This window comes from Gobius niger (genome assembly GCF_951799975.1).
Source record: "Gobius niger genome assembly, chromosome: 8".
In the NCBI taxonomy this organism is placed as follows: Eukaryota; Metazoa; Chordata; class Actinopteri; order Gobiiformes; family Gobiidae; genus Gobius; species Gobius niger.
Genome location: NC_136859.1, coordinates 7,690,452 through 7,717,481, shown reverse-complemented (window position 1 = coordinate 7,717,481; position 27,030 = coordinate 7,690,452). Strand labels below are relative to the sequence as shown.

General features: G+C 42.7%; 2 protein-coding genes across 2 annotated transcripts; both read right to left on the bottom strand.

Moving 5' to 3' along the window:
* Window positions 1-1,107: 1,107 nt before the first annotated feature.
* popdc1 (popeye domain cAMP effector 1) lies at window positions 1,108-15,398 on the bottom strand. The gene is made up of 8 exons (XM_079561357.1): window positions 15,245-15,398; window positions 9,008-9,255; window positions 7,315-7,439; window positions 5,466-5,653; window positions 5,250-5,358; window positions 5,005-5,172; window positions 4,782-4,923; window positions 1,108-1,259 (listed from the first exon to the last, which is right to left on the bottom strand). Exons 2-8 carry the CDS (start codon window positions 9,237-9,239, stop codon window positions 1,138-1,140), a joined length of 1,086 nt encoding a protein of 361 aa, XP_079417483.1. The 5' UTR covers window positions 9,240-9,255; window positions 15,245-15,398; the 3' UTR covers window positions 1,108-1,137.
* Window positions 15,399-19,990: 4,592 nt separating this feature from the next.
* popdc3 (popeye domain cAMP effector 3) lies at window positions 19,991-26,697 on the bottom strand. The gene is made up of 3 exons (XM_079561362.1): window positions 26,018-26,697; window positions 21,958-22,066; window positions 19,991-20,561 (listed from the first exon to the last, which is right to left on the bottom strand). Exons 1-3 carry the CDS (start codon window positions 26,521-26,523, stop codon window positions 20,136-20,138), a joined length of 1,041 nt encoding a protein of 346 aa, XP_079417488.1. The 5' UTR covers window positions 26,524-26,697; the 3' UTR covers window positions 19,991-20,135.
* Window positions 26,698-27,030: the final 333 nt, after the last annotated feature.

The window sequence follows — 27,030 nt, the reverse complement described above, 5'->3', positions numbered from 1 at the left end:
TCCAGAAGAGGGAGACCTAACCCAACGAATTAACTATGGCAGCAAATCAAGGGCCAATCTCATAATAACAGGATATCCTGGGTCATTTTTTATTTGGAATAAAGGTAGGGGTCAAACTCAGATTAATGCTTTTTAACTTCTATCTTTATAGCTCATTCATTACACACCATTACTAATACAGTATAAAAAGTGGTAGGATGTACAGTAACAAGGATGACATTTTCATGCCAATTTGAACTTGATGTAATGAACATGATGAGGATGATTATTGTTATTATTATTATTAATCATTATATGATTATGATTTGTTTGTTTTTTATGGTGTTATATTTCTAGGGTTGACCCAAGCAATAAAAAATGTACATCAGTAACTAGGGTTAGGGGGGACATGTTATGCACCAGCACTGCCACAGCAGTAAATGAGAATTTGGCAAAGACATGTGTTGCCTCCTTGGGAATTTCAAACACCTGTGCACTGTGTATGTTGGATCATGTAGGTCAGAGTTACGGGCTCAGTCTGTGAAGAATTACTACGCCAGATTTTACGTTAAAGGAACAGGCCACCGTTTTTCCACACTGAGATAGTGTTCTTACCTGAGCTTAGACGAGTTGATGCGTACCTGTCTGGTCTTTGTGTGTGCGCAAAACGACCAAAGATGTTGTTAGTATTTGGCCTCTCCCAGTGTATTCCTATAGCTCCATGCTGAAGTTGGAAGCTACCACGCTCCTCCACGGGCATAAAGACCAGACAGGTACTCATCAACTCGTCTAAGCTCAGGTAAGAACATATCTCAGTATGGAAAAAGGTGGCCTGTTCCTTTAAGATGATCCAGTTGCTTTGATTTATTGAACTCATAATTAATATAACTGGATGTTTAAGCACCTATCACATGTACAAAGTGGTGTCTTATCACATATTTTTATTGAAATAACAACACAAAACCACAATTAAACAACATTTCGTACAATAAACCGGAGTCTACCCAGCTGCCGACAAACACACGTGAAACACACAGTGAACATTTAGATCCAGTAAGAAAAAAGAAGTGGAAAAAACGACTCAGATGTCTGATATTTTACGTGACACAGCACAACATTCTTGACTTGTCCTCACATGGACACAGGATAAACTTAATGTTAGACTTCTTCAGTGGAGGTGCTGGAAAGGCGGCTGGCTTTGGCCTCCTCGAACACGTCGTCCTCCATTCCCTCCGCGATCGGCTTCATCTTTGTAGACGTTTTGGTGCTCGGGGACTTTTCTGCAACAAAAACAAAACACAATTGTTGAGCTACCAACCGTTTTGCAGTCACGGTGGCGGTTCGTCACTGAGAGCTCTTGTGTTGAGCAGAAAGAGACACTTCTGACTAAAAGCATTTTGAAGAGAACCCCGTTTGTTTTTTTAATGTGACATGACTGAGTTTCAAACATTGGCTTCGACTAAAACTGTTGGCTACACTGACAACCACAATTTCAGATTCGGGGCCAGTCGCCTCCCGCGGGAGGTATTCCAGGCATGTCCTAGTGGGAAGAGGCCTCGTGGAAGACCCAGGACACGGTGGTGGGACTATGTCTCCGAGCTGGCCTGGTGTCGCCTCGGGGTCCCCCCAGAACAGCTGGAGAAGGTGTGTGTGGATCGGGAAGTCTGAGCATCTCTGCTGAGACTACTGCCCTCGCGACCCGGCCCCGGATAAAGCGGAAGAAAATGGATGGATGGATGGATGGATGGAACACCACATTTATTCCACTGTTGTAATATCCATAAATTGTTATATTTTGGTATGGATTTCAAAATAAAGGCTCAGACCTGAAAAATAAAGGTTGTAGTAAGTTGCTGTTATAATAATTAATAACTGGTGCCAATTTTATGCCAATTCAGTCATAATTGTAGAGGCTATTAAAGAGTAATATCCATAAATGTTCTTTTTAAACTTTTTTTTTTTTTTTAAATGTCCAGATCTAAAAAAATAAAGGTTGTAGTAAGTTGCTGGTGTAATAATAATAACAGGTGCCAAAATGTAGAAGATATTGAAGATTATCAATAAATTGTCATATGTGTGCATACATTTCAAAATAAAAGTCCAGCACTTCATTTAAACTAATTTAACATTTTCTCTTTTTTATTAATGACATGTGGTATGATTGGATGATGACATTTTAACAACATATGCATTCTCTTGGTATTAGCAAAGTCACTGTATTCTACATACACTCTGACTAAAGAGTAACTGTACCGGAATATAGTTACTCAAAATGTGTATTATAAATACGTAAGGTTCATGTACATGTATTCAGTTACTCCCCAACACTGCTCATAGAGATTTTAAAAGGTGAAATACTGGAGTTACTGTTCATATAATGCACTTGGACGTTGTTGTGTCCTTGGGCAAGACACTTGTCCCTCCATGACCCTGCCTGCAGTGTCTGCCTACATGAATGAGTGCCTTAGTTGAGTAAAAGTACAGACACTAATGGTCAGATATTACTCCAATAAAAGTAAAAGTAGCTTAATCAAATTAAAGATAAAGTATGGAAGTATTTGCTGTCAACAGTGACTTAGTAAAGTGGTTTCCAAAGTCGGTGTCGGGACCCTCTGGGGGGTCGCAGAACACTGAAGTATAATATTTTTTTTTTACTTTTCAGAGATTGGACTTTGTGTATTTTTGATTGAAAACAGCATATTTTAGTGAAATTAAGCCATAATATCAAAATTCAACATCCAAACTAACACAAATAAACCAGATCTGAAATGTTTTGCACCTTGAATTATTATAAATGCTAATTACATTTTGTCCCAAATTGTTAGTTGAGTGTTTTGGGGGGTCGCGGCCTCAAAAGTTTGGTGACCCCTGACTCAGTAGAGTGGACGATTTAAAACAAGAAACTTTACGATACCAATAACTGTTGACTGATGGATTGATTGTCGACCGGGCTCACTCCAGAAGGCCGGCACTAAACCAAGACTAAACAAGCCTAAACTTAACCATGATGAAGAGTTCCTGTCACTCACTTCCCCTTTATCTTGTTTTGACTTACCAAAGCAATATTAAAGCGAACGCCGAATGAAACCAGTTGTGTGGGAGGCCGTCCACATTTGCGATCAATCTATGAGTAAAAATATCCAAGTGGCTCTTTAAAACGAACACATAATTGGTTTTGCATGGTTAAGTGGTTATATAAAGCGTTTCATATGATTGCGCAGAGACAATATCATTTACATAAAAGAGTTGACTTTTCGAAGGAAGCGTCTAAAGAGGTTGTTGAGAATGCACTGCCTACATGCACACGCGGCTTTAAGCAGAGCACCAAGTTTATATTTCACTTTTAATTGTGTAAAATTACTATAATTGGTCTCTCGGTGGACAGAAAGATGCTTCATTTCCATGTTCCCCAACGTTTTTTCTGCCCCTTAAAACTCCCCAGTGAGTTAATGTTCCAATCATGTCCCCGACAGCTGTGACAAAAATGCCACCTTTGCAAGTTAAACGCCTCATTATGGACTGCCCATGGATTTAAATGCTTCTCCTCATGGGAGTTTAGGGGTAATTTCATGACCACAAGTTGCTCCACTTATCGCAGTATAGGTTCATGCAGTTACCGGCTCATTATAAGTTACCATGGAGAAGATACTTAAGCATTCAGAAGTTTATCCAAGCAGATATGGACGGGTGTTTGAGACTACATTTGAGGTCAAGAGCAGGACAGTGTGAAGCTGAGCCTTCTTCTTCACACTGTACCCTCTCCAGACTTACAATTTCTGAGCTATAAGATTGTGGAAGTTCTCAATCTGACACTGCTAACAGTTCTCTCTGTGACTCTAACCTTGGATGAAGATCTTCTGCTTCTTTGTTCTTAGAAAGCTGCGCTGAAACTTCTCTGCTGTATAACCTGCCTCAAGCGCCTTTTGTTTCATGCTCTTGGGAATAACATCACTCTGTTTGCATCTACCCGTCCTGGAACCGCCTCCTTAACGTGGTGGAGGGGTTTGAGCACCTGATTGAACCTGGGGGCTCTGTTGTCGGGGGCTTCGTGCCCCTGGTAGGGTCTCTCATGGTAAACAGGCCCTAGGTGACTGGTCAGACAAGAGGCTGGTGCAATGTGACTTGGGCTCCAACAGCTGCCCGGAAACAGAAAAGTGGGAGAACATGGATTGATGGATGGATGGATGGATGGATGGATGGGTGGGTGGGTGGGTGGGTGGATGGATGGATGGATGGATGGATGGATGGATGGATGGATGGATGGATGGATGGATGGATGGATGGATGGATGGATGGATGGATGGATGGATGGATGGAACAAATATCCAGAAGCTTTGGCAAATGAACTCTTTCAAATCCAGCCTTGATTTGTGGGTTATTGTTGTTGTTGAAAGAGTGTAATAAAAAAAACTCATTTGGGAAAAAACAGGCTTTTGAGTTTTGTAATGTAATGCACTTTAGGGCTGAAGTAGCCTCTAAACCTCCCCTTATTATAAGTTAATTATAGAGAAACCACAGAAACGACATCAACGCCATGAAACTGACATACCGTACCTCACTATACTTTACTTGTTTCTGTGAGTTCTGTTTCCCCCTCCCAGCAAAGTTATGAGTCAGGAAGTCGAGCTGGCTTTTTATTTGGGGCTTTTTTTATCAACAAAGAACTCCCAGGATATAGGTACTGCATCGCTTGCATTCTATAAAATTTTCTGGGTGAAATTTCACACGATATGGTTTCAACGTACATGTGCATGATAATGAGTTTCCCCGTTACCGTCTCAGTCATATTGGAGTTTTCTTACGTAGAGAGGATCCAGCGGAGCCTCCTCTCAGGATCTGGTGGAGCACGTCGTCGGTGTCGCTGGTGCTGGCCAGACTGTTCCTCATCTGCATCATCGAGAGCTGGGAGCAGAGGGACGGCTGGCGGTCCATCTTCTTCACCGCCTGGACACAGAAAGACATGCCAATGAGCCAGACTCAAAGTCATCCTCTGCCTCCTCTTCTTCACAGTTTTGTGTCTTTGACCTTGTCGCTGAGCGTGGGGTCGTTGAGCGAGTACAGTTTGTTGGTGATGTCCTTCCCGATCAGGAACCGGAACACTTCGTTCAGAAACGTGTCCGACTCCAGGAAGTAGGTCAGCCGCTCCCTGGACCAGCACAAAAACTTACAGTTCTCCTCCGCCATGATGGTCACCTGACACACACGACATAGTTTATTAATTATTTAAAATGTAATGCTTTTTATTCTGTTTTGCATAATCCAAAATGTACCTGGAACTTCTCTCCTCGGTGCATCTCTGTGGATCTAAACTCTGGAGAGTCGATGAAAGAGTTTGTGTAGATGTTGTGGAGGAAATGGCTCCTGTATGACACTTTCATCCTACAAACAATCAGTTCACTTTAAAGCTACTTTGGATATACTCTAGTTGGCAAAAATGAAACTTAGCATATAAACTTAGTGATGTAGGATTATGAAAGAACACTGACTTCCCCTTGAGGAGGATGCTGAGGCGCTCGTCCACTGAGGTCTTGTCCTCCACAGCGTAGGCCTGGCCCTTCTTCAGCGTCTGGATGGTGCAGAACTGCCCCGTCAGCCTCTGGAACAGGGCCTCTCTGACGTGGAGCGGCTCGAACATGCGCTTGTACACCGACCGCAGCTCGCGATCGATCTTTATCTGGCAACAGCGACGCAGCAGAGTCAGAGAGTCAGACAACATTTACATTACTTTTAAGTCTTCATCACTGGAACTTGCTGACGGAGATGTGGCTCCCAATCCATGTCAGACACTCACTATAGTCATACGGAAGTGTCTTGCCCAAGAACCTAAATAGGGATTGGACTCTCTATGACGCTCCAGGACCAATTTTAGTTCAGTTTTTCTTGGGGTTTCTTGTTGGTTCACTGGGTGGAATGTAACCATGGAGACAGATCCATCTATACCACAAACCCTAAAAAACAATTGATCCGTCTTCGAGGCCACTGGGATGAAGAATAAAGGTGCCATGGCAACCACTCATACGGCTGCTGGCCCACTGTACCGTAAATACACAAATACAAAAATAGAAATGAAAAGTGTCTGCGTACAGTAGTGTATGAATGAGAGAGTGAATGAGTGAGTGGTTCCTTGCTGTAAAGTGCTTTGGGCCTAATGAAGGAAAAAACATCTGTATTAGTGGAGAGCATTCACCATTTTACCGTTTAAAAAGTTGCCTATTGCACTTTTAAAGGTGCATTATGCGACTTTTTAAGCAGAAAATAAGTTTATATTAGCGCCTACTTGACATTTCAGTGACCCAGTGGCTGTATGGGTAGTTAACATGGCACCTTTGTTCTGGACCCCAGTGGCCTACAGGACACTCCAGGATCAATCGTTTTTTTTTACGGTTTCTGGTAGGTTTTCTCTGCCGATCGGGCTATCTCCATGGTTACAAGGAACGGGAAACATTTAAACCAGAAACCCTAAAAAAACCTGAAATAAAATTGATCCTGGAGTATCATAAAGGCCATTGGGATGGAAAGCAGGGGCGCCAAGCTAACCATCCACATGGCCACTGGGTCACTACGCACTAATATCAACTTTTTTTCCGCATCAAAAGTTGCATAATGCACCTTTAAGTTGAAGAAGTACTTGCTGTCGACAGTGACTTAGAAGAGTGGGCGACTGAAAACAAGAAATTGAATGGTTCAATCCCAACTTATGTCCTTGGGCAAAACACTTCACGCTCATGTATGAATCTGTGTGAGTGTCTGACAGCAAGGTCGTCAGCCTAAAACAATAATATTATGAATTTAAGAGACATTTGGTTTGTATTTTCAAAATCAAATGTGGGGGAAAAAGGGTTCTGTCATTTTATTCAGAATGAAAAATCGGGTAAATCGTCCTTTTACTAATAAACCTTCTAAATATAATTGACCCACAAACCTACAAAATATGACACAGCCTACGAGCTAAACTACACCAACGTGAAGTCTAGCTCTCTTGTGTGGCAGTTTGGGGAATCAGGAAGAAGCATGGTGCTGCTGTGGATATGTCTCCTCGTTTTGAAAACTCCTGGTCTGATTCTGTCAGCGAGCAGACCTCCAAATTCCCTAATGACACCGCGGATTTCATTTAACCGCCTTGGATTTCCATAAGTTCAACAAAAAAAACACCCAGGTGGAAATGCTGATTCCTGCCCCTGTCTCCGCCATCTTCAAAACCGAGACTGAAGCCTTGGCATGAATAAACATCAGGAGAGAGCGAGAGACGAGAGCGAGAGACAGACAGACTGATAGATATAGATAGATAGATGGAAGTATGCATGGATGGATACGAGTGGGAGGCAGAACACTCACTGGTCGGCGTTTGTAGACCAGGAAGAACAGATGCATGAAGTTGACGATGAGGAAGACCAGGTTCCACACCAGGACATCCAGGTTACAGCGATACAGAGCCGCCCACACCATAAACAGAGCGCAGCCTACAGGGGGCGCAATACACACATGAACAGAGTGCAACTTTGAGAGGAGGGCAATTTAATTCATCAGTACATGAACATGAAAACAAGGAGGCTGGACTATTAGGCTGGAAATGTAGTGGTGAAAAAGCGTACACCCAACAAGGAGAACCCATAGAACCATCTTCTCCCACATCATACAGGATTGGGTCATGACACACACTTCCTCCAGCTTTTCTGGGAGACGTAGTCCCTCTTGTGTGTCCGCGGGCCTCCTACTAATGGGACACGCCTGGCACACCTCCCCAGGTAACCCTAACCATGACCAAGAGGCATCCGAAATAGATGGTTATACCTGCAGAAAGAAGGGAAGGGACCGTTCCCTTCTTTCTGAACCCTGGTGACTAACTACGTTTTTCAACAGGAGCAGTATGGGACTTCGGTTTGATTTGGTGGGGGTAACCCCTTCGAGTTTGTGTTTGTGGTTTTGGAAACCGTCCCAGATCCGCTGAGGGAGTGTCTGGTGGTGTTTGGCGGAGGTCAAACTACTTTCTGTATAACTTTCAGGGTTCATTTTGATTAGAGATGTTGAAATCTTTACCTCTACATGTTTCAGCTGCCATCGTGGCCATACCATGCCTTTGCTCTGCCCCATCCCGTAAGACCTTGGAAGCTAAGCAAGGAAGGGCCTGGTCGGTACTTGGATGGGAGACCGTTTGGGAAGCCTGGCGAATGTAGTGTGTGAGTGAGTGGTTGGTGGTGGTTGGAGGAGCTGATGGCGCAGTCAACCCAAGGGCAGCTGTGGCTACAATAGCAGCTTACCACCACCAAGCATGGAATGAATGAATAATGCAATATAAAGCGTCATTGAGTGTCCAAAAAAGCAAAACTGATCTAAAACTGATGCATTATTATTATGTATTATTATCATTATCTGTGGGCCGTCATCAGAAGTATCACTGGCGTGCTGTGAAGTGTCACTTATCAGCTGTTCTTCCTTCTGAGGTGGGTGGCAGGGGGCGTGGCCAGTCTGACGGACCTGTCAGGACTGGCCACGCCTCGGAAGTGACACTTCACCGCCCGCCGGTGATACCTCTGATGACGGCCTGCAGATGGCGGCTGAAACATGGAAAGATTTCAACATCTCTAGCGTCTGACTTAACCCTGAAAGTTATACTGTAGTATAAGTCGACACAATGAACGTTGCTAAGTTGAAACTACTTTCTGTTTATCACCAACTTTTTGGTATACGTTTCCCCATTTCGTTATAAAACAAAACGCTTCTCCAGAGCCAAAGTTGATCACTGAGATGTTGAACGGGTGGTTACAGCTTACTCACAGAAAATCTCTGCCAGTCAAGCAGAAGTTGTGACATCAAAAATGTATCTGCTCGAGAACTGATAATGATCATAATGTAAAAGTTATATAAGTTAAAAAGCAACAGTATTTCCACATCACTGGTCTCTCGCAGATTTACTGATGTGTCTATACTTTTGCCTGCTTCTTCACAGTATCATACTCCCCCACACATGGCGGCCTCTCTGATTAGATTAGATTAGATTAGACCCCCGCGTGCTGTGCGTGCCTCGTACCCGTCATGAGCATCAGCCGCAGCAGGATCATGTGCAGGGCCAGAGTCGTGGGGATGACCAGGCCCAGCAGGAGAGACAGGTTGCCCAGGTGGAACAGCAGGTGATGTGCATGCTCCCACTCCTCGCACACCGTGGTGTTCAGGTCCACGCCGGGAGCCCCAGAGGACGACGGGAAAGGGCTGAGCGTGGTGAAGGGGAGCGGGGAGAGAGAGAGGGCCGGAGTGGAGGACATCCTGGAGCAAAGTCACCTTCAGGAGAAACACAAGACAACAAAGACATTAAGATTAAAAGCTATTGGACATTTTGGCGGAATTATTTTCGGAAATCCTGACTTCAGCACATTTTTAAAGTCACTATGCAATTCGTTTTAAACCTATGTTCATGAAAAATGTGTCATCTCAGTCAGAGAGAAGATTGCAGTGATATGTTGTGTTTTCTTAATATCGAAATAACGATAATTTGGCGATGTATCGTGCAGCACAACTATTATACAAATACAATGATACCAAAACATGCAAAAAGTAACAGTGGCTCAGATGGTGGCGTGTGAGAAGAGGAGCTGTAAGGGCAGATTACCAGCCACATGTTGGTCAGTCCGAGCCCGACCGATATATCGGCTGGCCCATCCATCCATCCATCCATCCATTTTCTTCCGCTTTATCCGGGGCCGGGTCGCGGGGGCAGCAGTCTCAGCAGAGATGCCCAAACTTCCCGATCCACACACACCTCCTCCAGCTGTTCTGGGGGGACCCCGAGGCGACACCAGGCCAGCTCGGAGACATAGTCCCACCAGCGTGTCCTGGGTCTTCCACGAGGCCTTGTCCCACTAGGGCATGCCTGGAACACCTCCCGCGGGAGGCGACCAGGAGGCATCCGAAACAGATGCCCAAGCCACCTCAGCTGGCTCCTTTCGACGTGAAGGAGCAGCGACTCTACTCCGAGCTCCTCCCGGGTAACTGAGCTCCTCACCCGATCTCGGCGGGTGCGCCCAGCCACCCTGCGAAGGAAACTCATTTCGGCCGCTTGTATTCGCGATCTTGTCCTTTCGGTCATTACCCAAATCTCATGACCATAGGTGAGGGTGGGAACGTAGATCGATCGGTAAATCGAGAGCTTTGCCCCCCGACTCAGCTCCCTCTTCACCACGACAGACCGATACAGCGACCGCATCACTGCTGAGGCCGCACCGATCCGTCTGTCGATCTAACGCTCCATCCGTCCCTCACTCGTGAACAAGACCCCGAGATACTTGAACTCCTCCACTTGAGGTAAGGACTCCCCACCGACCTGAAGAGGGGAAACCACCTTTTTCCGGCTGGCCGATATTGAAAATGTCATAAAATCGGCCGATATCTCCGGGACCGAAAGTGATAAAGACTTCCTGTTTTCAGTACTGGAAAGAAAAATGAGCCCGCCCACAACTTCCTAAGCCTCAGGGGAGCAGAGGAACATGGCGGTGACAATTGTTTGTACACCTATTTTACATATTTTAGTTTATAAACTTTTGCGTATAATTTCGGAACCATGAGAGATAGAGAATTACTGTTTTTTTGTTTTGGAATCTACTGATTTTTGTTTTTCAAACAAGCTCCCTCCCGTTGTCGGATCATCAGATGTCCTTACTCTCCAAGGGTTTATCATTTGTCCCAAGCAGTCCAGTAAATGCATTCGGCTTAAAGGTGGACCTCTTCAAATGTTTTAGACGTATAAAACTACGTCATTTTTTCTCTAAAACAAGTCCATCTACATACACACAGCCGTTGTTTAAAGCCAAAAGTACGTTTTGTCCCAACACATCAAATGCATCTATAAATACGTTTTGTAGACTGGTCGAACAGGACATTAAGAAATGTGTTGATAAACCCTATACTCATTACAATAATAATAAAAATTTGTCAAAAGAGGAAAGGACAGCCCTAGAAGAATTAATGAATGACAGGGACATTGTTATCAAACCAGCTGATAAAGGAGGTGCCATTTGTATCCAAGACCATGAAAAATACAGGCAGGAAATTCTCTCCCAAATATCAGATGCTCGCTTTTATAAAAAGCTTGAACATGACCCCACTGTGCCCTTCCAAAGACAACTGTTTACATACCTTCAGGAAGCCAAGTCCCAAAAGTGGATTTCTGACCATGAATTTGAATTCCTGTACTGTAAATATCCCATATGCCCAATAATATATACTCTTCCCAAAATACACAAATCCATGAGCAACCCTCCAGGGCGTCCTATTGTTGCGCAAAATGACTCTCTATGGTCCCCTCTGTCCTCATATGTGGACCACCACATCAAGCCATTTGTGCACAACCTGCCGTCTTACATAAGAGACTCTACGGATTTCATAGAGAAGATTTCTGACCTTAAGGACTTACCGGAAAATGCCCTGCTGTTAACGTTGGACATTACAAGCCTCTATACTAACATTCCCCACGAAAGGGGTTTAAAGGCGCTAAACCATTACCTTCAGCAGGGTAGTAATTCATCAAGCCCTCCCAATCAGCTTATTTTGGACCTGACTGAATTCATTATGAAATACAACTATTTTTGTTTTGAAAAGGTATTCTACTTACAGACATCTGGCACAAGCATGGGCACCATTTGTGCACCTAATTATGCTAATTTGTTTGTTGGTTTTTTTGAACAAACATGTGTGTTCAACTCTGTAAAAAATCCATTTGTTGATAAAATTTTGAACTGGTTCAGATACATTGATGACATCTTTTGTATATTTAAAGGTAGTCCACAAGAAATAAGTGAATTTGTATGTTTACTTAACGGTTTCGAACCTGGTTTGGTGTTTACACCACAATACAGCACTGAACAAGTCAGCTTTCTAGACATGCTGGTGATGAAATCTAATGGTTCCATAATTACCTCACTTTACCGAAAAGAAACAGATAGAAATACTCTGCTATTAGCTTCAAGTTTTCATCCCACACCACTTAAAAAGGGCTTACCTGTTAGCCAGTTCTACAGGCTAAGACGCATCTGCCACTCTGATGATGACTTCATGAAAAAGGCTGATGATATGAAAAAGAGATTTCTAGAAAGGGGTTACCCATCTCCATGGATTGAGAAGGCATATGACCTGGCTCTAAAAAAAACACGTTCGGAACTGTTGAAAAAGACTGAAAAGAAGAAGAAACTGTTCTCTGTCACCTGCATAACTCAGTATTCGTCCCACTCTGCTGCCATAAAGGACACTTTTAAAAAATATTGGCACATTTTAACATCCGACCCTGAACTCTCCACTACGTTCAAGGAACCCCCCCTTTTTGTCAATAGGAGGGGAAAAAACTTAAAAGACTATTTGGTCCGTGCCGATGTCAGTCCCAAAGTCACATCTACCCAGACATTATTGACACCGATCCCTAATGGGAATTACAGATGCGGGAGTTGTGCACAATGTAACAACACTTATAAAACCTCTTTCTTCCAGCATCCCCACAGTGGTAAAAAAATACCCATCCGCAATGTTATAACTTGCGCTTCAACACATGTGGTCTATTTATTGCGTTGCCCTTGTGGTTTAGCATATGTGGGTAAAACCATAAGAAAATTAAAACAAAGAATAAGCGAGCATAAAAGCTCAATACGCAGAAATGACAGAGAATATCCAGTAGCTGCCCATTTTAACGATGCACATCATGATGTAAGTGCTCTACGTTTTTGTGGCATTGAACAAGTCCCTCCTCCTTACAGAGGAGGAGACCATGACAAACTTTTGAAGAAAAGAGAAGCCTACTGGATTGAAACTTTACAGACCCTTACACCCAAGGGATTAAATGATGAGCTGGTTTTGAATGTTTTCCTATAGAGACTCCAGTGTCATGCCATGTCCACAGGCTGCGTCCACTTCCTTGGTGTACATACTGTTTTGTATATATTTAGGCACATCTTTGAACTGTCTTATGTATTGCATGTGCCACAAAAAGTCTTTACTGTATATATATCTTTACTGTATATATGTATATATGTGTATTTTTCACTGCTTTTTTCACTATATCCTGGCTTTGTTTTTTTCTGTGATTGGATGTATGTTGTATAAAGATGCTGCCTATGTTTAGCCATAGGCCATTATGACAGCTTCCTGTGATGCAGCAGGCCACACCCTATTTAAGGATGGCTTCTCATTCACAAAAAACATTTTGCCTGACGAAGGCCACTGGCCGAAACGTTGCATTAATAAAAGAACACTGGTGTTGCAAGTATACAGTGTGCGAGAGATTTTTCCTTTTCTAAACAAGCTCCCTCTGAAAAAACTACTAAACCTAATAATACAGCGCCCCCTGCTGTCACAGTTCAACACTGACATGTTTAGAAGCTTCATGCACAGGATTATAGACTGTTCTAAAATTTGGCCAATAATATCAGTGGTGCACACCGGCATCGGCCAAACAAAATACCCGATAATTGTTTAGTAGTTTAGTTTAGTTTATTGAAAGAACAGTGTGCAGTTACATTAAAAAGATGCTGCACCAGATTTGATGACTTTTTGATCTGTGTGCAAATCCCAGCTCTCGTAAGTGCAGACTTCACCCACCACACCTGTGTATAAATGTAGTGTTCGAGTGATTGGCCGATGGCGCAGATTGGCAGCTGAAGCTAAAATTGCAGTGTACCACGACTGACTGAGAATAGAAAGAACGAATAATGACAACAGTGTAGCACTTTGAGAAGCTGGTGAACTCAGGCTCGTAAAGCGCAAGACAAGTGTAAGGCTTTATTACTGAGCAGCTGTGGCTGTAGCTTCAGCACTGCGGGTGGGGTGAATGGAAATTCTATATATAGTGTAGCATGTGAGTAAATGACTGTTTGGAAAAGTGTAGTATAGGCTATAATATATAATCAATGCATTTTTATTCTTCGTGAAGGGCCTCTGTTGTCCAAATATTTGTGGAGAGCAGATGCTACCAGGTGGAGGCGACTTTGGCTCTTCTTGGTGTTGTGGGACCAGTCCAGTTTATTGTATTATTATATTATTCCAGTTTACAGTCCACAACACGATTTTAGGATTTTGGTCAAACTGGAGAAAATGTGCTGGGTTCAAAGTGCTTACAAAGTGATTAAATACAATTCCCGCTCACCCAGCCTTGCATGCGTCCCACGTAGCCTATTTGTAACTGAAGTAGAGCAGTCGTAATTGAGGACAAGGCTATCTAGCGTGCAATTTTGGGCAGAACAAGAATACTGAATACATTGCTTTAAAGCAGGGGTAGGCAACGTCAGGCCCGGGGGCCAAATTCGGCCCTCCAGCACAAAACCTTTGGCCCCAAGAGAATTTTGAAGAAACATTTATTAATAAATCAGGGACCAAATACATGAAAAGGGCAATAAAATATTTTCACATTTCCCAGCAAAACACCACATTAGGTCATGTCTTATGTGCAAAACTTATATTTGTAGAAAAAAGGTGCTTTACTTTGGGCTACAATTGTGTGTTTCTCTCCATTACAGAGATTTCAAATGTTAGGACTGGGCTCGTAGTGTTTCGCTTCAGAAGGTTCTCATCATTATGATTACAAGAGCAAAAAGAAGCTTTTAAGTCAACCCAGTCTAGTCGATGATATCTCTTATTTTATTGTATCTTCTATTATCATTTTTCACTTGGCCTTTTCATACACTGTCAGAATTATCCACCTCTTATTTCTCTTATGTGCAGCACTTTGGAAACGCTTGTTTATAAAAATGTGCTATATACATAAAGGAGATTGGATTTCCATTGCAGAGATAATTCAATACTGCAAAAATAAAGGCTGTTTGTTAACAGGAAGTGCAGCAATATACAGTAAGGCTCTCCAATAACAGCGCCTCGTCACGTGAAACAACATGTTATATTCTTTCACTGAATAGACCATACCATACGACCACCAAGATAGCTACATTTGAGTGTTGTACAGTGTTTGCGTAAAGGCAGATTTATGATTAATTATTTTTTCACGAAGGAAGATGTGCTTGGCTTTATACTTCCCCACAAAGTTTGGCTACAACCAATATAAATCCCCTCATTAAATGCAATGTCCCAAAGCATTTCGGAAAGTCCAGCGCACGTTTTCCTGTGAGCTTCTCTGGACCCGAGTGTCAGTGTGACAGACCCCAGCAGTGTCCGCGGGAGGAGGGATCGACAGGGGTAAAAATAGCTCCAAAAAACACGCACTCACGTCCTCTCCAACATCAGCTCCAACATTTCACTCCCGACAACTTTACAACAAGAACGCGGGCAAAGCACTCACCTCCTGCGGTAGAAGCGGCAGCAGCGGCGACGCGGGGGGAACGAGGACCGGGAACGCGATGGCACAGGGGGAGCGCGCGGCGAGGAGACGCACGGTCCGAGACTCAGTGACTGCGGAGGGGGGGGGGGACAGGCGCATACCGAGCTGACAGACGCGGACTAAACATGGGCAAAGAGCCGGAGATAAGGCTCCTGCAGCGACACGGGCCACCGATAGAGGGGGCCAGAGCACATGCGAATTGCGAATGGGAATGTGTACTTTTCTTCCCCCTCATCATGGGCTACTTTGACTGAAAATAGGCAGGTCCAAGCTGAGATTTTTCAACACAGAGAAAATAAATGAATATGGTTTTCTCTTGAGACCGCTGTAGAATAATGTTGATGCACAAAAACAAAAAATAATCTAGTCTGTGCTTGTTTTATACAGGTCTTTCCTTTGCCATTATAATTATACACGACGAGCAGAACATCCTGAATGACCTGGTTATTCAATGGATTTCTTCTTCCCTGATGGCACGGGCGTATTCCAAGATGACAGTGCAAAGATTCACCGGGCTCACACAGATTTAGAAAGAGTTCTGGGAGCAAGAGAAAAATGTATTCTGTATTCTTTATAATCCATGTACTTTCAAATATCAAAGGAATACCTCACAGCACACAGTCATTAAATTTCAGTTTCATAATCATAACAATAAGGAAGAGAAGACCGAAGCAGCTGGGAAAAAGTTTAGTTCTTTGTCTTTCTGGGCTGTGAAGGCGTTTGCAAAGGACTTTTTTTTTACATTTCTAATTAATAAGTTCATAACAGCTGGTGTAGCAGGTCTAGCTGCATGTTTTTAATCATAAACCACTTTTATGCATAATGCAAATCAACGTGAAAGTTTTCGAAGTATTCAGAATACAGTACAAAGTTAGGGAATACGTTACAAAATACACTTTAAGGCAATGTATTCAGTATTCTGTAACTAAATACAATTGCATAGTATTTTGTATACTAAACTAAACAAAACACCCACTTTGTTTTTTCTTTTTTGATGCAAAGCTCAAGCAAACAGCAAGCATCAAGGGAAAAAGGCAACAGTTTCAAGTGTTCACCTCAACAATAAACTGGACTGGTCCCACAACACCAACAACGCCCTGTAAGAAGGGCCAAAGTCGCCTCCACCTGGTCGCCTCTGTTCTCCATACACTGCCGTGTGCTGGGCCCCGGGCCGCCCAGAGCGGGACCAGACCAGACTGAACAAGCTGGTCAGGAGGGCCAGTTCTGGACTCTGTGGAGGAGGTGAGGGAGAGGAGGGTGTTAGCCAAGCTCACCTCCATCATGGACAACACAACACTTCACGGGACAGGAGAGGTGCTGAGCAGCTCTTTCAGTGGAAGACTGGGACACCCTCAGTGCAAGAAGGAGCGCAACCGCAAGGCCTTCATTCCAACTGCTGTCTGACTGTACAACAAGTAACATGTGCAATAACCCCCCTTTGCAAAACTATGTGCAATAATCTCTATCAGCGCCACTTTACCTGCCCTGACATTTGTATTATAGTCCATTTATTTTTACTGTTTATACTTTTTGACTCCTTAAAGTTTGGGGTAGTCATTGTATATAAGATACCTCCATACCCTTGTGCACATTTCCTGTCTATTCTGCACATACTTCTGAGAGTGAATTTTTGTCCATTGTGAGATCAATAAAAGACAATACCCTTTTTAATGCTTATATATATATATATGTTTTTTTTAGTATAATATCTTAGATGTTAAATGATCTTAAATGATGTAGAGCTATATGGACAAAAGTTACCATAAAGGAAGTATCACAAGCTCAGATGAATGAACACTTTTTTGGATAAAGAAATTAATAAATAAGCAAAATAAAACTGAATATTCCCTTTTCACAGGAATGACTCTGGAAAAAGGGATTACGGTCATTTGCTCCAAGGTGGTTGCCAAATCATTAGATGGGAAAACTGCCATACTGAGCAACAGTTTAATTAAACACTGTGGCATTCAGATTCAAGGCTACAGCAGGTGAGAACGTGAAAAGACACCAAAAAGAAATCAACGGGAAACTGACGGGAAAGGCAGGACACCAGCATTTAAATCATTTGGACACAGCTAAATGAATGGAAATATTTATTTGTTAACTTTAAAGCACAAGAAACAACATTACAACCCTCATATGTTCCCCCAAGACTGAAATTGCACTCCGTGGCGAGGTCTACAATGATTACATTCATTCACAAATTAAAAAAACAAAGACAGAAGAAATCCTCCGGGGGCAGTTGTCGCTACATAATTAGCTTTCCACGACTAAACAAATAGAGCAAATAATTAATTGTTCATTGTTAAGTGCTTTGGGTGACTAGTCTGTGGGGGAAAAAAGCACTAGACCAATTAAATTACCCTCTCAGTGCCAATAGAATCGTAATGGCAAGCTTCTGCGAGAACAACAGCAAACACGGCATAAAGCAAATCATTGGAGGATTCTTATTTTGCACCAAACGACGATTTGGTTTCAATGAACTATTTAAGACGATAAAGTCACAAATTAGTTGTAGCATTTTAGCTTCATCCAGAGCCATTATTGCAAACAACACTGCAGAAATATGCACATTCAGAGGCAGGACTCTTAGCGTCTGTGCTGGGAGGAACTCGTTAGAAACATGTTACTTTTGTATCACTTTAGTTCAGGTCACCTCCTCTCAGCCTCACCATTGCCTGATTTCAGTGAACTTTACAGCACAGGAGGTTTCGGTGAGCGCATTTAGAGAAGATAAGATAATCCTTTAGGCCATACATGTTGTTGTTTGTTTACTTAAAGGGGCTGGAAGCAAGTTCGCCATTTTATACTCACTACTGCCACCTCAGGCCACATGTGTAACTGCACCTTCTATATTAAGCTCGTGCATGACGGCAATTCGGGCCGAAGTGACACATTTTTGAGTGACGTACAGGATTTTAGAGGCAGTTGTGGTGAACAGGTCTGAGCTCACTCTACACATTAGGACATGGCTGGAACATGTAGGGGGATGAAAATACTTAATTTTAACATTTTTAAACTCCTTATAGTCCCTTTAAGTTATGAGAAAGGATGAAGCTAGGGCTGGACGATATGGCCAAAAATTTAAATCTCGATTGTATTTTTACTCAGTTTGGACGATTACGATTTTGATCGACTTTATAATGAATAAACTTTAAAAAGTCTCCTGATCGTTCATTAGAAAAAAACTGCTCAGAGTCCTGCTCACTAATATTATTTTTTCCATAATGTAGCTACACTGAGGCCCACTAAGATAGCATAACCCTTTGATTAAAAATGGTTCTGTTTTAGATATTCCTCAAAAGTAAAACCTCTTAATAAGCCATGGAGTTTTCAAAAGTGTTTTAGTTTTATCGTCTTCATGCCTCTGCTGTGATTGACAACCGTCTCCATGGAGACTCAAGGGAAAGGGGCGGAGTTAAATGGTCCGCTCAGAGCAGAGTGAGAGAAAGTCACAGGAGCAGACCGGAGGAAAGCGGGAAAGAAAACTCCACTGCGTCCTCTTAAAACACAACATGCGGCCTTTGTGAAGCAGCAGATCGTCAGAAAGTCGCTGCTTCTTCTTCGCTGGTGTGATTTCGCTAAGGAGCGTCTGAAACGCTGAGAAATTGGCCGCACGTAGGACATGAGTCTAGGAGACTCGATTTTACGATTTAGCCATTTTCCAAATCGTCTGTCTTGTTTGTCGGTTCACTGTAAAGTGCATCACCTCTTCTTGTCAGAGGCGAGAACTTCTTGAACTTATTCTTTCCTTAAAGGCACACTGTGTAACATTTTGGATTATACCGTTGCCAGAAATACAAAACTCCTAATCCAATCATCTCGACACAGTGCAGTGGGTCATTAAAGAATGGTTTTCTATGAGGACCAAACCTATTCATATCTTACATGTGGCTTCCTTTAAGATCTCCATGGAGACGATGTGGAGACGTCCCCCTCCCAGTAAAGTACAGTCAGGTCTGAGGAGAGTTACTCACAGCAAACACACATGTTTGTTTGCTTTTTTTTTAAACATCCTTTTTCTAATATATATATATATATATGTCTGCAAAACAATAAATGTTTGGATTCTATTCTATTCATTGGATGAAATGTTACACGGTGTGGCTTTAAGTTGAGATAAACTAAATAGTGTCTGTATTTCCAGCCAGACGTTGTAGATTTTGGTTGTTTTTCACATTTTCTGACATTTCATGGGTAATAATTAGTGGTGGGACTCGATTATAATGTTCAATCTAGTTGTAATTAATTAAGAGAAGCATATTTTAAACGCTTCTGTGGATTTTCCAACATTTTAACTTATTTGAAGTGGAGATGTGAGGCTTCAAAGGCGCATTTGATTTATTTTGGAGCATGATCTTTATAAAGTTTGACAGTAAAATTGCTTTTGTCTTTATGCCGTGTTCGTCCCTAAGCAACGTCTTGCAGGAAAAAGGAAATGAGTAAAGTGTCTGTGCCGCTAAAGTAAAGTGAGATTCATTTCAATTTATATTTTTAATTCAGACTAAGCCTTTAGGAATTAATTTTTAAAAAGTCCTGGCTCTAGTACAAACACATTTACAGCTCAATAGTTGCTTGAGATGCGATTATAATCCATTAACCAGTTTTGCAATAGTAATTGTCATCCTACTCTAACACATTACTTTTATAATTAAAGAGCAGAGTAAAGTAAAGCGACTTATAATCCGGAAAATAGTAACTTTTAAAGGTAGCAACATTCAGGTTGAGGTGTCCTTCAAGTAAAGTTTATAAATGCTGTACAACATGACTGTTACTTGAACACATTTCTAGCTTCCCTCTGCTCACATCACAATGTTTATGACCGACACAAAAAGCACAGAGAAGCTCATTTTCAGGCTGTCCTCTCGTGCTCAGGCACCTGCAGCAGCACCTCCACCCCGCCCTGCTCTGAGTCGGGGGCCGGTGGATGTGGCTGTGTCGCTGGTTTGCCCCGGTCAGTGACAGGGGTAGGGGGGCGGAGCCGTGCGCCCGGTTTGTCCTGCCCGGCTGAAGGGGGCGGGGGCGGCTGCAGCCCCTCTGCCCCGTCCTGGTCAGCGGGCGGGATTGGCGGGTAGCAGAAGGTGGGCAGCCGCAGGTCGTAGCGGTAGCCGGAGCTGTCGAAGGCCTTGTCGTTGAGGGAGTAGAGTTTGTCGGCGATGTCGTTCCTCACCACCAGAGCGAAGATCTTGGCCAGATACCGGTGTTTGGCAAACAGAAGGTACAGCTTTTTCCTCCGCCACGTCACGTACCGGCACCGGTTCTCTGCACGCAGCGTCACCTACGGAACAGAGAGGGAACTACAGTTTTACAAGGTCTTATTAGTCAGACCCATTAAGCTGTGGGTTTATGATTATCTGTCTCAGAGCTTAAATCTTGCCGTTTGGTGCCCATTTGAGCCCCACCCACTCTGAGTCGCTGGGATTTGATTGGCAGAGGTAGGTCAGACACCGTGAGTGACAGTAACATGAAGCTAAATAATGAGCCCTTTATTTCCTGTAAAAAGGCTGGGGCCTCATTGCTCTTCAGTCACCGAGAAGTGAAGAAGGAAGTCATGGAGATTCTGCATTACACTTCTGCTGGATGTAACAATAAAAGACTGAAATTCAAGTATTCCTTCGTAACAAGTATGAAAATCCTGTTTTTATATAATTAAAATGTTAATTAATTATAAATGAGAAAAAAAATGTCATTTGTATCCGCTGTAGAGTCATGTTTGTCCCAGTTCCTCTGCTCTGAGTCATGGTGCAGCAGGACTGATGTGGGCAGATGTTAAAGAAGAAGCTCATGTGGTTAATTTCTTCAACACAGTTACTGTAGTAAATATTTTTCTTCAAAGTAAAAGTACATCTACCACAGTCCTGTCCACATAATCATGGTCCACATGACCCACCATGACTCAGAGGAACTGGGACAAACATGACTCTTCTTCAGATAATATATGTAGATATATTTTCAACCTTATAAGCATCAATTGTGTGATTCAAAATGTAAAAAAAAGTTGAATTAGACTTTTCATTTCATTTTTTTATTTACTACATACTTTAGTTTTACAATTCACATGCATGTATAAACCTCTGTCTAAAGCAGAAGCTCCATGACTTCCTTCTTCATCTGTCACTCTGTGACTGAATGAGGCCTCAGCCTTTTTACTGAAAACAAAGCCACACTGTGTTTAGCGTCGTGTCACTGTCACTCATGGTGTCTGACCTAAAGTCTAACTCTGGAGACAGTAAATTCACATTTACACTGAGAAGGTTGGAATGGCGCCCCCTAGTGTCACCTTGCATCCAAATGCCCAGACCTTAACAGCGGGTCCTATAAGGGCTTACGTATTTCAAAGAGTTAACTACTTATGTCCAAGTTTTTTTTCACATTTTATAACCATAGATCCACATGTTGAGAGGTCAGAGTAAAAAAACAGAAAACCAATGATGTCAAAGAGTTGGATATAAACAATAACAAGAAAGAACTGATAAAATCCTTTCAATATGTCTGATTAATTATAAACAACATTCATTTTAATTAACAACAGACTCAGGGGGCGCAGGGGGTGTTTCATTATCGTGTCCCTGCAGCGAGACACACAAAGCCTGAGTGTGGACGGTGCAGTTTTCAGATCACACTCAGTACATACTGCACTGATTTGTCTGCACTTGTTCAGTGTGAGGTTTCACCTGAAAGATGCCCTCCTCTGACGGCCTGAGAGAGTCCCACTCTGGAGAGTCCAGGAACTGGAAGGGATAGATGTGATGGAGGAACTCCCCGTTCACGGTCACTCGGATCCTGGACACAGAACGTGAAGAACAAAACCTTGAACATGACCTTCAGAGCGTGTTGGTTTGTAATTCTCTCTATTGTGAGTTAAGGGGCACAATATCCAAAGATCTGACTTTCTGATGGATGGAGCTGAGTATCATTCAATTGTACTGGGCATTATGAAAAAGTCATGAGTAATGAGTAATGAGTAATGTGTCCATTTTTCTGACCAAACAATACAATAAGTGATAAGCTAATGGATTTGGTGCAAGTGAAGGCTATACTTCTTTTAGATAAATCTTATTTGGACATTGAATACGTTATAAGCATGCTACTCCTTTTGAAATGAAGACTAGAAGTGTAGTCTGTCACTTTAGGCAATTTATCCTAATGAGGAACTCAGACAGTGTTACTTACATGGACGTGAGACACTGCAGGTGGAAAATTAAAGTGCATCGTGTCTGCAATAAGATCACAGATGACGATAGCCATCCATTGTCCCATTACTTTGAGCTCCTTCCATCACGGCAGAGATACAGACTTCCTTGTGCCAAGAAAAATGTGTACAGGAATTCTTTTGTTCCCTTCGCCATCAAGGAGCTGAATAAGTTGTAACCACTAATGCCCATGTCTGTTCAGTCAGTGAATCTGCTGCTGCTGTGTCTGCAATGAACTGATTTTATTATGTACTTTGTTGGGCAAATGTATTCGAATGTGTGAGCAAGCCATGGGCAAATTTCTGCCATCATTGTGCACGGTGGACAATGAAGTTTTTCTATTTCTATTCTATTCTAAATTGAGAGATATGAGATGTAAATTTTAAGCCGTAGATCACAGTTGGTAAACATGACCAGTTTTCTTTTGTTTCCCGAGCCCCGATTGCCCATATTTTCTGTGACAAAATGTGATTAATGAATAGAGCCAGGTTCATTGTGTTGACATATTCGATGCGGGATTTGGGATATTGTCTTCAGTGTCTTAGTAAAAGAAAACGTGTAAATATTCAAAGCTCAATAAGTCAGCCTTGAACAAGATGTTGAAAAATTCTTCAGAAAAAAAATATGTTTCAGTCCAAGAGAGGAATATTTGGTTTCTGTGTGTGCTCTTTTAAAGACACAACACCTGTCCTTTATTGTATGGGGTTTCCTGTTAGCTCCTTAGAGTTCTTTTTTAAATGTACACTGCGTTCCAAATTATTATGCAAATTGGATTTTTGTGTCAAAAAGGTAAAAAAAAAGCAATAATAATGAAACTCATGGATGGTATCGTGTCTTGGGGCTCTATGAATCACTGACATAAATCTCAGAGACCTGGGATTATTCGTTGTCAGGTTAAGCCCAGTTAAGGGAAAAACTACTGAAAAAGGGTGTTCCACTTTATTATGCAGATCATCATTTTCAAGCAATATGGTAAAGAAAAAATGACTTTCTGCTGATGAAAAGTGTGAAATAGTTGAATGCCTTGGTCTAGGTATGAAAACCTTCGATATTTCATGAAAGATTAAGCTTAATCATCATACTGATAAGAGATCTGTGGATGATTCAGAGCACACTCCGTTTTGTGCCGATAAAGGCACAATATGGACGGTTTCTGCCAGACAAACACATCAGATTATGAGAACAGATGCTACAAAAGCAGCATACAGGTATTTGAAGCTGCTGGTGCCTCTGGAGTCCCCCAAACATCAAGGTGTAGGACCCTCCAGAGGCTGCAGTTGTGCATAAACCTTCTATCCGGGCCTCTCCTAAATGGTTAATTGATTGCTGATGAACAGAAACGGCTGTAGTGGCTCAGAAATACATGAAGACTCATTTTCAAACAGTCTTGTTCACTGATGAGCGCCGTGTAACCATGGATGGTCAACTCAATGGAGTAGTGAATGGTTGGTGAATGGCCACAATGTCCCAACAAGGCTGTGACGTCAGTAAGGAGGGGGCGGAGTCATGTTTTGGGCCAGAATCATTATGGGAGAGCTGGTCGGCCCCTTTAGGCCCTTTTAGGCTCCCTGAAGGTGTGAAAATGACCTTTGAAAAATATGTGGAGTTTCTGACTGACCACTGTCTTCTATGCTACAAAAAGAAGAGCTGTGCTTTCCTGAACAAAATCCTCTTCATGCATGACAACGCACCATGTCCTGCTGTAAAGAATACCTCTGCATCACTGGCTGCTATGGGCATAAAAGGAGAGAAACTCATGATGTGGACCCCCTCCTACCCTGACTTCAACCCTATTGAGAACCTTTGGAGCCTCAACAAAAAAAAACTTCTATGAGGGTGGGAGGCAGTTTTCATCCAAACAGCAGCTCTGGGAGGCTATTCTGACATCCTGAAAAGAAATCCAAGCAGAAACTCTCCAAAAACTCACAAGTTTAATGGATTTAAGAATTTTGAAGCTGCTATCACACAAGGGCTCCTATGTTAAAATATAACTTGACCTGTTAATATTTTTTTGATTGAAATAGCTTTTGATTTCAGTAAGTATGACCTCCTAATGCTACAAATACAACAAATGACCATTTTCAGTTAATTACGAGCTTTAAAATGTATTGAAACGATGAGTTGCATAATAACTTGGAACAGTGGATTTTGAGGTTTTTACTATATTTATTTTTGAAAAAAATACTGTTATCGCTAGGAAATTTTTTCCACCACATTTAAATGATCCTCTACCAGTTAAAGACTTAAAAAATATGCTGACTCTCATTTGAGTTGACAATTTAGAAAATCTTAGAAAAATGTCATTTGCATAATAATTTGGAACGCAGTGTATAGCAAATAAGATCGACATTAGCAGTCTGGTTACAATCATGTTAGTGCTGTTTGTGTGATGAAGTCAAGGCTAGTTATCAATGTGTGCCACAAAGGAACAACTTTTGGCAAAAAAAAAAGGGGGGGGGGGGACTTTAAAGGAACAGGGGGCACCGTTTTTACGTACTGAGATATGTTCTTACCTGAGCTTAGACGAGTTAATGCGGACCTGTCTGGTCTTTGTGCGTGCCCTCAGCCACAAAAAACTACCAAAGATGTTGTGAGCATTTTGCCTCTCCCAGTATGTTCCTATAGCTCAAACGGGGGTGAAGTTAGAAGCGACAACACTCTTCCACGGGCACAAAAACCAGACAGGTGCGTATCAACTCGTCTAAGCTCAGGTAAGAACATATCTCAGTATTCACTACTTGCACATAACCCATAATGCTTTGTGCCTTGGGGGGTAGCGACGACCTGGAGGCCTTTGAGTGTGAGTGAAGCTACAGCCAAACAAAGATGAAAAACAACTTCTGCTGTGCTCTTAATGGCTCCAACAATCAAAAACGTAATCCAGAACTACAAAGCTCTGCACACGAGATTAACCAGAGCTTTTATCCTGATCGACTTTTCAAAATCAATAGATAAAAAGGTACAGATTTTCTTAAACTTTGGTTTAGTGGAATTTGATATTTTTCAATGGTATTTGGAAGATTAGTCTCTTCGATGACAGCTCGCAACGCCATATTGTTTACAGCAGCGAACCCCCAAAGGCACAATGTATTATGGTAATGCGCAAGTAGGGAATGGAAAAACGGTGGCCTGTTCCTTTAACTGCAGATATCCCTGCAGTATGAGAACAATGAAAAGATCCTTTTTGAGAAAGTGTCCTTTTGAGTTAAAATTGTTTATGATAAATCTCTGGAGAAACTTATAGTGCAAAAAGAAATGCAGGGAATTAATCGTTTTCATGGTTCATGGTCATTCGTGTATAATATGAGAGTGAGAATCAGCCCGAGTGCAAACTGAGAGACAAAAAGTTTTGCCTGCAGTGCCTCTCCTCAAAGACCCACAAAAGCTAGTATGTCTTTGTATTCTTGGACAGGAAAGGCACACATTTATGGATTGTATATTTTTTTAAGTAGCCTGTCAAACCCTGCTGAAGCACAGTAGTACAGGCCTACTCTACCACCCCTGCATGTGTACCATAAAGAAACCCTCTTTAAAGAGTCACCTGCCGGTCAGTAGCACGGACAGCTTGTCGATCGCCGTCTTCCCCTCTACGGCGAAGCAATGGTCCCTCTCCAGCGTCTGCACCTCGCGCTCGCAGCACGCCACGATCTTCCCGTACTGCGTGAGCGACACCCCGACCTTCTTGAACATGAAGTTGTACAGCTCCTCGAACTCCTTCTCGAACGTGACGCTGCGCAGCCGGTAGGAGACGTGCAGCGTCTGGCCCAGACACGCTCCGAACAGCGCGAAAGTCCACAGGAAAGTGTCTGTGGTGCACGGGTCCGACCACGACCAGATCGTGGAGCAGAAAAAGCCCAGAGTCAGGAAGGTGAAGAGGTAGAGGAGTCCGTACAAGCCGCTGCCGCCCATGAAGCCCAGGATTAAAAAGATATGGGCCAAGTGGAAGACGGAGCCCTCGGAACCGTCTCTCCAGCGCTCGCAGACGGGATACGTGAACGGCGTGGGCTGGGCGGTGAGGTTCAGCGATTCGAAATCAGGAGGGTCCATGGCTGGGGGTAATAGAAAACGGCTAAAAAGTGAGCCAGACGGGCATTACGCTAACTTTACGAACGGTGGAGTGGAGTGTGTGGAGCGAGGAGGAGCGCGCACTGCCAGCTCCGCGCGCACCTGTCTCTGTCATTCCTGTCGCTGTGGAAACGCACCGGAAACGGGAGAAGCAACGCGAGAGGCCAATAACAACATCGCTCTGAAATATCACGCTGTGGGAAGAGGAAGAGAGTAGAGGTGGGCACTGGGGAGAGGAGCCTGCGCTCATGTGGCGAACTGACGTTTGGTGCGAAACATGTTAAAGCCACAATGCGGAACATTCCACGTGATGTGCTGCTCTGTCACGTGATCAAGTCATTTTTAAAGCACAAACGGGAGCAAAGATGCCAGCAGAGGTGGGTAGCCTACATTATTTCAGAATCATAATAGTTTTTATTGCCATGGTTTGAGAGCAGGTTCATAAACTAGGAATTTTTCTCAGTGCTTTTGTGCAACATAAACATAAAA

What these genes read in the sequence shown, in the direction of transcription:
- popdc1 (XM_079561357.1), bottom strand. Translation starts at nt 9,239, where the DNA reads ATGTCCTCCACTCCGGCCCTCTCTCTCTCCCCGCTCCCCTTCACCACG. An exon ending in ACCGAGGAGAGAAGTTCCAG is followed by an intron (nt 5,173 to 5,249) that starts GTACATTTTGGA and finishes CGTGTGTGTCAG; the next exon opens with GTGACCATCATGGCGGAGGA. An exon ending in CTCCGCTGGATCCTCTCTAC is followed by an intron (nt 1,260 to 4,781) that starts GTAAGAAAACTC and finishes TTTTTGTTGCAG; the next exon opens with AAAAGTCCCCGAGCACCAAA.
- popdc3 (XM_079561362.1), bottom strand. Translation starts at nt 26,523, where the DNA reads ATGGACCCTCCTGATTTCGAATCGCTGAACCTCACCGCCCAGCCCACG. An exon ending in TCCGTGCTACTGACCGGCAG is followed by an intron (nt 22,067 to 26,017) that starts GTGACTCTTTAA and finishes TTCTGTGTCCAG; the next exon opens with GATCCGAGTGACCGTGAACG. An exon ending in CAGAGGAGGGCATCTTTCAG is followed by an intron (nt 20,562 to 21,957) that starts GTGAAACCTCAC and finishes TCTGTTCCGTAG; the next exon opens with GTGACGCTGCGTGCAGAGAA.